The 13,767-nt window shown below is 47.7% G+C and overlaps 1 protein-coding gene across 1 annotated transcript in view; it reads left to right on the forward strand.

The window, feature by feature from the left end:
- TENM2 (teneurin transmembrane protein 2) overlaps nt 1-13,767 on the forward strand; it is a 910,242-nt gene that overhangs the window by 784,406 nt on the left and 112,069 nt on the right. Inside the window, exons 12-13 of the mRNA XM_006766332.2 lie at nt 1-15; nt 9,687-9,715. The exon at nt 1-15 is cut by the window's left edge and continues 160 nt beyond it. Coding sequence (XP_006766395.1) covers nt 1-15; nt 9,687-9,715 — 44 coding nt within the window. The remainder of the gene's footprint in view (nt 16-9,686; nt 9,716-13,767) is intronic.

Raw genomic sequence — 13,767 nt, forward strand, 5'->3', positions numbered from 1 at the left:
AACACTGCACCATTGGTAGGCAAACGGCAGGCACCGAAACAGGCACATATTGCTTTATTTTCATAAATCGTAGATCGATAGTGATGGTCGTGCATTGCAACCGGCTGTTCCTTCAGGGACACGAGTGCTCTCCAACCTTCTCGCTGCCTCTCCAAATCCCCACGGGGGTGGCGAAGGGGAAAGCAAGGGTTCCCTATCGGGAAAGGCTTTCCCTGCTTTCCAGAATTCAAGATTGGGAGGAAAGGGACCGAATTAGAAGATCCATCCAAATTACTGATCTGGTGGAGGGGAAATGCACATGCATGGGAAATTGTTAGGGCCTGGAGATTCAAGCTCCCCAATGACTGTGGTCTGCCCGTCACCCCTTTTTCGATGTTCACCCAGCTGGCTGGGTCCCCAGATCCCTGCTTGCTGGCAACAATGGAACTCATTTATTTTAGACGAGGTTGGATGCAGGCCGGCTCCCAGGTTTCCTGGGTAGCCGAGGACCACTGTCAGAGGTTGGAGCATCCTCTTGCTGTCCCTAGACCAGGCTTCCTCCTGGGCCCACCACCACCACCCCCATCATTGAATGTCTCCTCCGGTCCCATTTCATTCTCACTCAGCCCCCTCTCTGTATAAGCTTCCGACTGAGAGGGTTTTAAAGATCATTTCCTTTGTTGAGAAGTAATAGTTCTCAAGTTTTTTTGGGGAGGAGGGCATTTGTTTGTTTTTTGTTATTTTTATAGTTTGAGTGGGGAAATACTTGATTGACTGTACCAAATGTCCCTTTAAGTGAGGAGAAGAAAGCCAAAGCTCTGGTTTCCACATCTCTCAGACAGTTGAGCGCCCCTACATCTTACCTCCAGTTTTTGTTGTTGTTGTTTAATATATTTTATTGATTTTTTACAGAGAGGAAGGGAGAGGGATAGAGAATTAGAAACATCGATGAGAGAGAAACATCAATCAGCTGCCTCCTGCACACTCCCCACTGAGGATGTGCCCGCAACCAAGGTACATGCCCTTGATCGGAATCGAACCCGGGACTCTTGAGTCTGCAGGCTGATGCTCTATCTACTGAGCCAAACCGGTTAGGGCATTACCTCCAGTTTTCAGCTCTGCTGTTTTATCCAGTCAGATTCGGGGTCCATTTCATGCCAAGCTGGCTAATCCACTTGCTTGCATGAAATCACTCAGAGATGTCTCCAGCCAAACTCCTGCCTTGCCCCCTTGAAGTCACTTGGGTTCTAGCTGTCAATTTGGGGGCCCTCTTCTCTGTCCCACCCCAAAACCCTAGTCATAGGTTGTCCACCTGAAGTTAGAGACGGGGGTGAGGAGCTTATCCAGGGCTGACTCATGGGGCCAGACTCAGTTTCCCATGCTGTTCATTTGGGCGCTCAGGCAGAGGTAAAGTGCACTCTGCATTAGACTTCCCTGTTCCGTCTAATTGGACATCCAAGGGGCAGCGCGCCGATCGGGCCACGGCCGTAGCACTGGGACCCTGCCGGGACAGCCTGTTGGCAGTGAATTGTTTTTGCAATCTCTCAATGATGCTTCAGACCCTGCTCCCCCTGCAGCCACTTTCATCTTCAGCTCCCTGCAGAGTCAGGGGGAGAATTCAGAAGACTTTCAGGGGAGGGGTGTGCACAGCCCACTGCAGGACAGTTTGAGATTCTTACTAATAGCTTCCACTGTCAGGGACGTTTCCTGTGATATATTTTTGCATGCCTACTGTGATTTAAATACTTTCCAGTTCTCCATACCTCTATTGCCCTGACCTTCCCCCCAGAAGAGCTCTTGCCCCCCAATAATCTTTAGGTAGAAAATCTACTTTCTTCCCATCCACACAACCCAGCTTCCCCTCCCCAGAGCTCTCCCCTTCCCACATCTGCCGAGGATGTAGTGCCCCACAGGGATGCCTGCTGGCTCTCTCCTCCCTACCGCCCTCTCTACTCTGGGAATAGCTCACAGGAGGGCAGCCCAGATGGATCAGAGCAAACAAACCACGGCCAACGGGGCAGAATCTGGCCTGCTGCCTGTTGCTCTATGGCTTTTGAGCTAAGAACAGTTTTTACATTTATTATTAAGCATTGAAAAAAATTTAATATCTTCTTGCACTTGACAATTACATGAAATTCAAATTTCCGTGTCCGTAAACAAATGTTGTTAGTAGACAGCCACACCCTCTCATGGGTGTACTGTCAGTGTCCACATGTGTCGCTGCATTGAATGATTGGGACAGAGGCCTCCTAGTCCACGAAGCCATTGTTATCTGGTCCTTTACAGAGAAAAAAAAAAAAAGGCCAATCCTGAATTAGAGAGTCACACAATTCTTGATGGAGAGAGAGGAGAAAGAGAGGTGGGTCAGCTTGGATGAGGAGAAGGACCCCTGTTGCAGCTTGAAGGACATCAGGGGCCGAGAGAAAGGGAGAAGGTGCCGGTATCAGCACATGGAGTGGAGAGAAAACTAGAGTTGAGGTGAAGTGTCTCTGGGGCCTTTGGAAATGAGATGAGAAGATGACTCAGTAGAAAATGGTGAGGTCATAGCCAGCAGAGAACACAGGAGATATCTCGTTCTAGCTAGCCCTCCGGGAAGGATGCACTGGAAAAAGGTGTTTCTGCTACTTGAAATGTTTGGTCCAAGATTCACATCTTCGTGCGCTAAGATACATGAGTTCTTGAGAGACATAGAGGAAATGCAAATTTACATGCCACGTCAAGCTCCCAAAATGAAGAGAGTGGTGATCCAGGCAAGCCTCTTGTTCAGAACAGTGATCTCTCCTGACTTTATGAGTTACTTACAACTGTGTAATTTTCAAAGATCTTTATCACCAAGTCTTTGCTTGTGAGAAATTAGAGCTCTCTGGTTTCATTTGTAGGATAGATGCTGTCTCCTCATAGCTGTGTTCCCCGGGGTTTACTCAAAAAAAAGGCCAGACATACCTTGGTTGCTGAGACTTGCTATTCAGAAGCTAGAGATGTTCATACGCGCACAATTGCTTCCTTTGCTTTTCCACCTCTGGCCCCAGAGCTGTTGCGTGAAGTTTTCATCTTTTATTTTGAGCAGACACTCCTGTCCATTCATTTTAAGTAAATGCCACAATTTACAAACACAAAGAAGGAAAGAGGGGCTTCTGGTTCACTCCAGGCAGAACCTCAAATGCTGTGTTTTGAAAATAGAAATAGATAAGAATGAAATGGCACCTGGTCTGCAAACAATGTACTGGGGGATTGGGGGTGAGGGGGAGCACTGGGTGGCTATGGTTGGGGAAATTGGGTTGCCTGTGGCCTATTTTCAGAAGGTCATAAGGAGGCTGTTTGCTTGGGTCATTGCCAATAGTCCATTGAATAACTCCCATCAGCACTTGTGGATCAGATTTATTTTGCTGAAGGAAACAAGATGATAGTTTGCGGTGGTGGGGGTGGGGGCGTGGAGAGGATGAGGGTTAAACCATAGGCTTCTAACACAATAGGGTAGAGTCATCAGGATCTAGCCATGTTTGGCCAAATGCACTTTTGGAATTTTTTCAACCAAATCATATTTTTTTATATTTGGAAAGTGAGTACATATCACTAGAGATTAAATATAAGAAATACCATTTAGATGGTAACCATTAGAGCTAAGTTATTGGTAGCCTGGATTCCACCAAGCAACAATTCTTACATTACCTCTTCTAACAAGTTAATGCAAGGTATGGCTAAAAGTTACAGAATTGCATAAAGAAGAAATAAGCTTTGAATCCAAATCAAGCACAATTCATGTATATCTTTGCAATATATTAGCATTATTTGGAGAGGCTGCGTTTATTCTTATGAATAAGTCAGAAGGCATATTGTGTGGGTAGAATAGCTTTATTCTAAAATGGGTTGTTTTTTCTATAACCTGCCCCTACCACCACAGCCACCCCTTGTTAATACAGGGGACTTAACTGCAGAAAGCCATCCAAGGCTATATAGCACCAGGGCATAAAGGAACCAAAGAATAGGTCAAAAATCACGACCAAGTATGGTAAACTGGGAGAAGCATCTCTTGCATTATAAAGAAATAGAATAGATGTTAGTTGTGTTTTGTGAGCAGAATAGTTGGGCAGTACAGGGAGAAACCAATCATGTAGCCATTGAATGCAAGGAGGAAAGCTAATTATCTCCTGAATGTGGACTGTCCAGACACATATTGAATAATACTACCTAACATGCCCATAGACTAAATCCACCAACACTAGGCACCGACCCTAGATGAACTGTTGGGGATCCGGGCAGCGAGTAATGTCTGTAATGGTTATTTCAACTTGTTTGTTTTGTCTTATGTGATCCTGACCTCCAGGTGCTTTTCAGAATCATGAGGACTCTTTCTAGGACCGTGTGGGGCTGAGTGACCTGCCCATGTGCCATAAGTCAGAAAAGTTTTCTCTTTCCTCTGTCGCACTGGGGCCCTTCTATTTTTCCTCTTTAATTGGTTGGGGGAAGAAATAGGTTCTTGTGATGTTAATAAGGAAAATGAGTCTTTACCCAAGGTAGAACCAGCCGTGAGAGGATCTGATGGGCTGATTAAGTGATTGTCATCTAGAGTAGACAGGTCACAGTCCAAGAGGGAGAGAGCCTCAGAACTACGGGGAACAGGTTGGGAAGAAAACGGCTGTCAAAATTAGCCAACTTCAGACCGAATGCAGCTGCTTCTGCATCGCAGTCCACCTTCATTCTATGTTACAGAAACTTTTATCTTGAAGCTTTTACCCTTGAACATTGCACTTTTGTGACTCTACGCTGAGATCAAATTGAGATGAAATTAACCATTGTGGAAGGGAGGCCTCCTTACCACCAGGCCTGTGGAAGCAGCTAATTCTCTGATTGGTTAATTAACCCACCTCCGGGCGCCCTGACTTGGAGCTTGTCCTAGGAGCTTCATCTTTTTTAGAAGTAAAACCCTAAAGTGATGGTCTTTCATGTTAAAAATTATGAACAAACTCTTAGCAAAGAACAAAAGATATTCCACTTCTGATTTGTCCCCCCACCCCCCCGGCCCCCACAATTTGGCCAAAATGTGAGCCTTCTTATTGAAGACCGACAATTGCCATGTGCCCAGAAGTTCTCGCTGAATCTGGGTCAGGCGGTCTGCATAGGTTTCTTACCCAAACCCAGAGCAAGGGCCAGGAGGTAGAAGTTACAGGGACACATTTTCACGGCACTGCAAAAGGTGAGCTACAACGAAAGGGGGAAACTGCCTCACCAATTTAGAACACACGTGGATGGTATCTCTAAGTTCCTGTCCACATGTCCAGAATTTTATTGCTTTTGATGCAAAATCATGAATGGGCTGTTCTAGCACAATCAGATCTTTCTTCCTGTTGGAGCAGGGAGAGTTTCCTGCGTGGCTCCATAATATACATTTTACATTAAAGGGTAGATCGAGCAGAGGGCTGGCTCAGCTGGTGATGTGTTGTTGAATTATTGAAGATAGTCAGTGGTGCTTTGCTGTTAGTCTGTCTGCTCATCTTAGTCCCCAACTATATCCAGTTTATCTAGTGCAGCGGTTCTCAACCTGTGGGTCCCGACCCCTTTGGGGGTCGAACGACCCTTTCACAGGGGTCACCTAAGACCATCGGAAAACACATATATAATTACATATTGTTTTTGTGATTAATCACCATGCTTTAATTATGTTCAACTTGTAACAATGAAAATACATCCTGCATATCAGATATTTACATTACGATGCATAACAGTAGCAAAATTGCAGTTATGAAGTAGCAACGAAAATAATTTTATGGTTGGGGGTCACCACAACATGAGGAACTGTATTAAAGGGTCACGATACTTGGAAGGTTGAGAACCACTGATCTAGTGTATCTTTGGTGCATTGAAAGACATTCATTCTTGCATAGTCTGAATAACCAGGCTCCACTTCATCCATTTATATTCGTGTTTGTTAAAAGAGGGAGATGGTGTTAAAGTAGGGGCTCATCTATCTGTGTCCACTGCTCTTGGACTCAGGACAATGCATGTGTGATAATGAAGTGCTCAAGACAGAGGCTTTTGTGTGCATCTTCCCAAGGTCAAATCTAAGCAAGTTTCCTAATGTCTGTGTGCCTCAGTTTCTTTGTCTGTAAAATGGGGTTACTAAAACTACCTACCTCACTGGGTTATATGTAAAGTACTTGGCACAGTGTCCACCATACAGTAAGAGCCAAATAAATGTGAGCTGATGTCATCATCATCACCGTCACCATCACATCATTACCTAGTACCAGTGTAAGAAACTAAAGGGCAGGGAGGATTATAAAACTCAATTCTCACTAATGCATTTCTACTAATTTCGACCTCCCTTTGACCTATCTGCCTCCCATCCATGGGGCAGTTGATAGCATGTGAAAAATAACACCGACCCACTATTAATTTCCTTTAAAAAGCCCTGTAACATGGCTGGACCCTGGCTCTTACAGAGAAGCATAAACTGCCTCTCTTACCTGGAATTAAACCTGCTTCTCTTACCAAACATCCCAATAGTGCCTGGAATCAAAAATCTGAATGTCCTTATGTTAGCAGAGGCGTATTGTGAAGTTGGAGTTGGCTACTTTCAACCAAAATGTCTCAAACTGGGTCTATGAGAACTTGTTTTGAACTCTGGATTGATTTTTATAATAAGTACAGTTTTAAAAAAAACACCTTTTTTTGAAGTAGAAGTTTGGGGGTCTGCTGTTATTGAATAGGATAAAATTTCAGATGTTAGAACGGATACTCTTCTCCTCTAAGAAGGAACCGGGCATCTCTCACGTTTGAGGATGCTGCCAGGTCAGGGTCTCTTAGAACACCTTGTCCCGGCCTCTCCTTGTCTTACTCCGTCTCGTTCCTCAGGGCTCTGGGTGCCACATTTATATTTGCGGTGGTGCCATGCACAGGAACAACCCAGGAGGCTCTACTTAGTAGTGCACATCCCTCTGGGAGACCCAAACTCCCACTGCTTTCTGTTCCTATCCAGCCCAGTAAGCGCCACAATTATCCTCATTCCTCCCGCGCTGCAATTGCTCCACGCCTTGGAGCAAGACCCATGGGTAACATCTGGGCAGTCTTTGCAACCCCTTGGCTCGTCTCCTGGGTTATCAGGAGCCACACAGAGAATCCCAGATGCTCATGTAAGAGCAGATTTCGCGTGTCTTCCCAAGTTGCCTGCCTAACGGGGCTCCATCTCAGATCAGGCCGCTGCTGTTACCGCACTCTGTTTTGCAGCCTCCTTCAAAAGGCTCGCCTCGGTGGCCCTTGGAAAACAGGTGTCATCGCTGCACAAACCCACCAGCCAGAGGCCGGGCCCGTTGCTTTCCTCCTTGTCCTTCCGTCGTGCATTTCTGTGCATCACTGTCATCGTACCCACCGAGGGCCACCCTGTCATTGACCATCTCTGAGCTTTTCCCTTCACGGGTAACAAAGAGACTGCACCAAATCACGCAGCTAGGAGGGAGCTAAGTATTTCATCATAAACATTCTCGGGATAATTAGAACGGATTAAATTACAAGAGGAAATGCATTTAGTTAATCTTTCTTCTAATTAAAAAAATATCCCTAGTTTTAAGTAAAGTGTTTGTTCTTAAAAACATATTTTCTTTGTAATCAGTTAAAGGGGAGGAGGCCTGGTTGGTCCTCATTGATAGGAAGCAACATCTGCAAAGTAATTAAAAGCTGCCAGCCAGCGGGGTTTTTTTTATTATTATTGAGATCCTTACAGAGCCTGCTCAGTCTCCTCTGGTGGCTTTCACCATGGAATTCTCCACAAACGACCTCATTCCATGGCTCGTGGTGGGGTTACTGTCTTTCTGTTCCCAGGTCGTTGAAGACGTTATTGACTCCTCTTGGTCAAGTGCCAAGTGAGGAGACTAATTCAGTAGAGGTATATATACTTCTCCACATGGTTAGGGAAATTAGTCAAAATGAGTAGGTGACATGAGACATGGCTCAACCCAACTGCAGAACTTACTCCCACTCTCAACCCAAATATTTCTAGAAGTTTCTGTGGGGTCTTACATGCTCACGATTAGCCCATTCAGGTTCTTCCAGCTTGGTGTTCTCATTAAAGCCTGCTGCCTATGAAATTCACTTCAGGGGAACCCTACAGGACCTCCCCTTTACCAGGGTCCATGCCAGGGGTGTGTGAGGTGGCACCCTTAGCCCCACTTAGCTGAATTCACACAGCGAAGGAGAGGCTGCCACCCTCCCCCACACCGGTGCACTTTATCAGCTGGCTCCATCCATGCTCCTTTGAGAAAACAGCCTTTCACATTTTGCCAATAGCTCCTCTTGCCTACGTCCAGGGCTTGTCCCAGGGCTGGGCTGCACAACAGATACCAGGGGGTCCTTTGCCTCTGCTCACCTCCCCCGGCCCTCAGACACCCGCACACTCCCAGGGCTGGTGGGGGTTGCCCCAGTTCTTCACACGCAGCCAGGCTCCGAATCCCAATTTGGACTCGAGTAGGACCCCTGGCATCTTCACAGCCATCTCTTCACAAAAACCTCCTGCTGCTGCTCCTGTATGTCAAGGGTTCCTTCCACTCTGCGTCAGCTTGAGGGCAGGTGAGAGCCCTGAGGTCTCCCACCCTCAGGACAGTTATGTCACGGGAGAAATGGAGCGAGAACAGCTTCCATATCCTCCAGGCTCCAGGCTTCTAGCAGTTTCTGGCGTGGCTCTTCGAGGCTGACGGCTCTAACCACCCAGTGCCACGCAGCCCAAATCACTACATCACAACAACTGCATCCTGCCAGACCCCAGAGAAAGGAAGGTTCTAGAGACAGAAAGCCCCACATCGGTGCTGCTCAGAAAAAAATTAAAATTGATGAGACTCCCGGGCCACACATTTCAAGCGTGGCCTTAGCAGCACCTGCTCAAATTGGCAATGACGTCGTTCAGAACGTGGCCCAGAAGGGTCGTCTGTGTAAGCAGAGTCCTGGGCTCTGATACGTGTGAATGGCATTTCTTTGTTTTTCTTTTTTTAATGATGCTTTAACATCAAGAGGAATTGCCGGACAGCCCTAATTGTCTAGAAATAATGCCGGAAGGTGGGGGCCCCAGTGGTTATGAAATAACCGCCTCCCAAGCACCGAGGAGACCTTTGTACCTGAGTTTATCCCAACAAGTGAACAAGGCGACTGCATCGGAAACACACACTCTCTAACGACAGGAAACGCGGAGCCACCGGCGACTTCCACTTTGCAGGGCGCGCCTGGCAGCAGGCAGCGAGCTGTTCCTCTCCGTGAGGGGCAGGAGAGCCCAGAGCCCAAATGTCACTGTTGACTGCCATGCCCATGGACTAGGAGAGAGACTGAAGACATTGGAGGCATAAGAGAAACTAGCTTTTCCCTGTTAACTGGGGAGTGCAGGCATGTCGAGTTGGGCCCCTTACGCATGTGGCTGTCAGCACCACACCATACCTTGAATGTGCACTGATTTAACTTTTTAGTTCCATTTTAATGGGGCCAAGAAAGAGCTGTATCCCTTCACTTACGGACCTGCTCTCTGGGGGTCTCATATGGGAAATGTTATCATAGCCTAGAACCGCCTGGTGCAGGAATCCACCTACCCGAGTTAAACAGCTTGGAGCACCTAATACACAACACCCACTCCACGCTCGCAAAATCTCCCACACGGCATTTGTGGAACGTAACTCCGCTCACTATGAACACTCGCTGGCGATGCATTGCTCTTGTCCTTATGGTATGGTGAGCAGGTGGGGCTGGTGTGGGGAAAGGTGTAGCAAAGGAGTTAAATGCAGGAGCTCTGGGATCTGACAGGCCTGGCTTGGAATCCAGCCTCCATCAGCTGCAAGCTGGGTGGCCTTTGCCCAGTTATGTAACTTCTGTATCTGACTTTTTCCATCCGTCAATCAGAAACAATGACACCTAAGGGTGACTGTCATGAGGACTTCACTTAACACAGTGTTAACACTCCATAAATGTTCGCTTAGCCCTGGCCAGTTTGGCTCAGTGGATAGAGTGTCGGCCTGTGGACTGAAGGGTCCCAGTTCAATTCCGGTCAAGGGCACATGCCCAGGTTTCAGGCATGATCCCCAGTAGGCAGCGTGCAGGAGGCAGCTAATCAATGATTCTCTTCATCATTGATGTTTCTCTCTCCCTCTCCCTCTCCCTTCCTCTTTGAAATTAATTTTTAAAAATAATAATTAGCGCCACACCGTCCTGCTTTGACCTTAGTTTGCCCAGTGTGTCTTTTCAGAGCGACAAGTTAAGGGAGCATTAACGGTGTCATATGACCACACAAACCAGAGGGCCAAAACCCCAGGAAGAGAGGCCGGTGGGAACCCTGATGGGTTAAGCCAGGTGTCTGGGATCTCCTCCTGTTTCACTCCTGCGGGAGGAGCTTGGGAGACCTGGGTTATATGGCCTAAAGAAGGGAGAACCGAGGGAGCGAGAGACAAGCAGGGAGAGTGTAGAAATGGCCCGGGAAGGATCCGACTGCCATTGTAACAACATGTGTGTTAAAAACAGAAGCCAGAGAACCACACGTATGTTATCGCGTGCATGTCAGGGCCCACACCTACTCTGTCTGCTTCCAGCTGAGCAGTGGCTGCTGTGTTCATTCATTCATGGAGCATCGGCTGAGCACCTGATGGGGGCTGGGTGCGGCCCGTACTTCTTCTGGGTGACCCCTGGGCAGCGGGGCTCAGCGAGAAGGGGTTAACAGAGGGGTGGTGATGGTCTGAGGAAATATAGACCCCCCCACTGCTTAGCCTCCTCATGAGACTTTGCTGTTTTCTAACTCAAGACACCTTTCCTGGAGTTTCTGCCAATAATTTTTGGTTGACTTCTCAGCATTCTTCCTCGCTCACAGCTTCCCAAGGCGATCAGGAAGGAAGGAAGCCTTCGACTTCAAATGGTAGTTTGAGTTCATTTGTTACACAATGTAATTAAGTAAAAGAAAGCAGTCAGGTATCAAACTGTGTGGATACACACAAATGACTCCCTCATAACTGTTAATATTTTCAACAATGCAAGAAATTTAGTTAAATCAAATGAAGATGGCAACTCATTAAATTTTTATTTTCCTCCCTATCCTTATTTATCTTTTAATCCTCCATATATGGCATAACGTGTTCCTGTTAAATAACACTCGTTAATTAAGTCTCATCTTCTCTTAGCTGTGGCTATATTTTTATTGATTAGGAAAACCTGCAGACGTTTATAATCTAATTTAGTTGGCTTACTGCTTGGGCATCTCTCAGGAAGAAAACCTTGAGGTTTAAAGGTGGAATGACTGGCGAGGGAAGGGAGTGGGAGAAACCGAGTTTTCTTTTCGTCCCCCCTGGCAGGAGGAGGCTGGGCCTGCCTCTCCTCTGTTAGGGGAGTTGGCCTAGATTTGGATAATGAGGGCACTATGAATTCACTCTCTTTGTTGACTGCAAGAAAGGGGAGGGAGGACAGAAAGAGTTGTAGATGCCAATGCCCCTGAGTGGATGAGGCTCGAGCAACGTGAGTGCACTGCACAGGGGGTAGGACAGTAGGGAGTGGTTTCAAACGGGAAAGGGAAGTGCAACTGGGCAGGGCAGACACGCCCACCTCCCAGCTGAATGTTGCCCGGGAGCCTAGTTTTGCCAAACTTTCTAATTCTAGATAGAAGCCAGAAATCAGGGTTGTTATGCATAGTCTCCCAATTCTCAAAAGTTGGCAAGCAATTCAAAGTGTGCGAGAGTGCTGTGCAGGTCCTGCAAATGAGACGGGGTGGGAGCAAAGGGACCCCCATCTGTGGCCATTGGCACATCCCCTCTACAGGCTGGAACTGAATCCGGGAACATCACTGGCCTGGATTGAGACTGGGACAGCTTTGGCTCCTTTTCTTTGATGACCCAACTCTCCTGGTGACCGGTTTAAGCTGGCGGAAGTCTCCATACCAGGGTACAATGGGGACACTTTGCACTTACACAGTGAATTTTCTCCAAGGAGCTCAAAAGACTTTGTGTTGCCTTAGTCAACCTCACAACAATCCCCAGGAAGCAGGCAGGCAGGTAGCTATTGGCCCCAGACACAATGAGCATCAGCAGAGAGCATTGTACACAAGACAGCTAGGTTGACTCATTGATTTAAATCCATGGCCTACATACTTGGCAAGCACAACATCCAAGAGGCACGGCTTTCCCTTGACTGCCCCCTCTGCTGCCCTTTTTGGCTTTTCTTCCTTCCATCTGCTCTAGTTGACAGTTAAGCCCCACATCTCAACAATGTACAGGCAAACCCAGCCAGCAACCACTTCCTGTCGTGTGTGTGTGTGTGTGTGTGTACACATCTGTGTGTGCATGCATGTGTGTGTGCCCATCTGACTTCGAGGCAGGCGCAGCATGGTCCATCCCCACCCATTCCAGCACGTCTCCGCACTGGTCTTTGGTCTGATGCCACGCTCTGAAATGCTACTTTTGCAAATGTTCAACACCTAGAAACTTCAAACAGGTGTCTTTAGGATTCTAGACACGTGCTAATGACATGCTGCTGGGGGCTTCCATGTCACTTTCTCTTCCTTAGACCGATAGAATTTCCTTGTTTCTCACAGAGCCGGCATCCGTGCCCACTCTTTGGCCAATGGGTTAACAGGAATGGCCATGTGAAGCTGTGATGAGGGCCCCAGCGCTACAGTGAAGGGCTGGGAACAAAGATCTCTGAGTTTCTTTGAGTGAGACAGCCGAGAAAGTCACACTGACCAGCAGTGATTGGAGTTCTACCTCTGTCATCATTTACCCTCTGTGACTGCCCAGCCCCTTCCCTCGCTTCACAGGCATGGCGCTCTCTGCCCTGCTCTATTCAGAGGGATCTTCCCAGAGAGAAGGTTACCAGCAGGGTAACCTGGTGATCCTTCTACCAGGAGAGCAGAGCACAAGTTCCCTGCATTTTACAGATCGCCCTGTTCTTCCTCCCAAATCAGCTCAGCTCCAGCTACCGTTCCCAGCACGATAGTGCACTGCAGTCACTCACCATCTCTGCCCACGAGTGTATCATAAACACTCTTCAGAGGCAGGTGCAGAACCAGAGAAACACGTGGCCATTTCAAATGCGTGTGTTGGGGAGAGAACTGGACTTCCTGACATTAGATGAACAGAGGCTGGCGTGCCCACCCACTTCCCACCTGGCCCCGCCAATCAGACACTGACCAGTCAAAGCAGACTGCCTCCTCTGGGGGGTGTAAACTTGAAAGATCCCACTGAAAAGTGTTGGCAATCTCTTGGTCTGGTCAGAAGTGCAGTGGCTTGAGCAGCCAGATCCAATCATGCTGATTTAGCTCGTCCCAAGAGGTCAAAATCAATATTGCATGCCTCTAAGGTAGGAGATGTTTGAAGTACTTGAAGAGGTGGCTTTCTTTGCTGCCTTGGGAGAAAGTGACTTGGCTGTCTGGTGGCTGTTCAGAACGGAAACTTTCAAAGGTCAGCGAGGCTCCTCTTGAGCTTCATTCATCACGCCTCTCAAGGTGTCATGCCAACAAGTCACCGTTTGTATGTTTTATCCACATACACGAACATACATACATTCTTGGGAGTTAAAGGTCACCCTGTTGGGGACACCTCTGGTATAACAGCCTCAGGATGACATTCTAGAAATTCAAAAATATCAGGGAAGCCCCCGGCATCCTCGCTGCTGCCAAATCCAGTGAAGCCCAAAGTGTCCTGTCGGACAGTGAATGGAACGCCACCGGAGATGACCCCGGACAGTAGGTGTGCGGGCAGATTCAAGTCCACCCGGCTGAACTGGCCTTCGGGTCCGATTGGCTCCTACAAGGCAATCAGGGACAGCCAGGGAGGTTCTCGTGTA

Source organism: Myotis davidii, unplaced genomic scaffold (assembly GCF_000327345.1).
Source record: "Myotis davidii unplaced genomic scaffold, ASM32734v1 scaffold18, whole genome shotgun sequence".
Classification (NCBI taxonomy): domain Eukaryota; kingdom Metazoa; phylum Chordata; class Mammalia; order Chiroptera; family Vespertilionidae; genus Myotis; species Myotis davidii.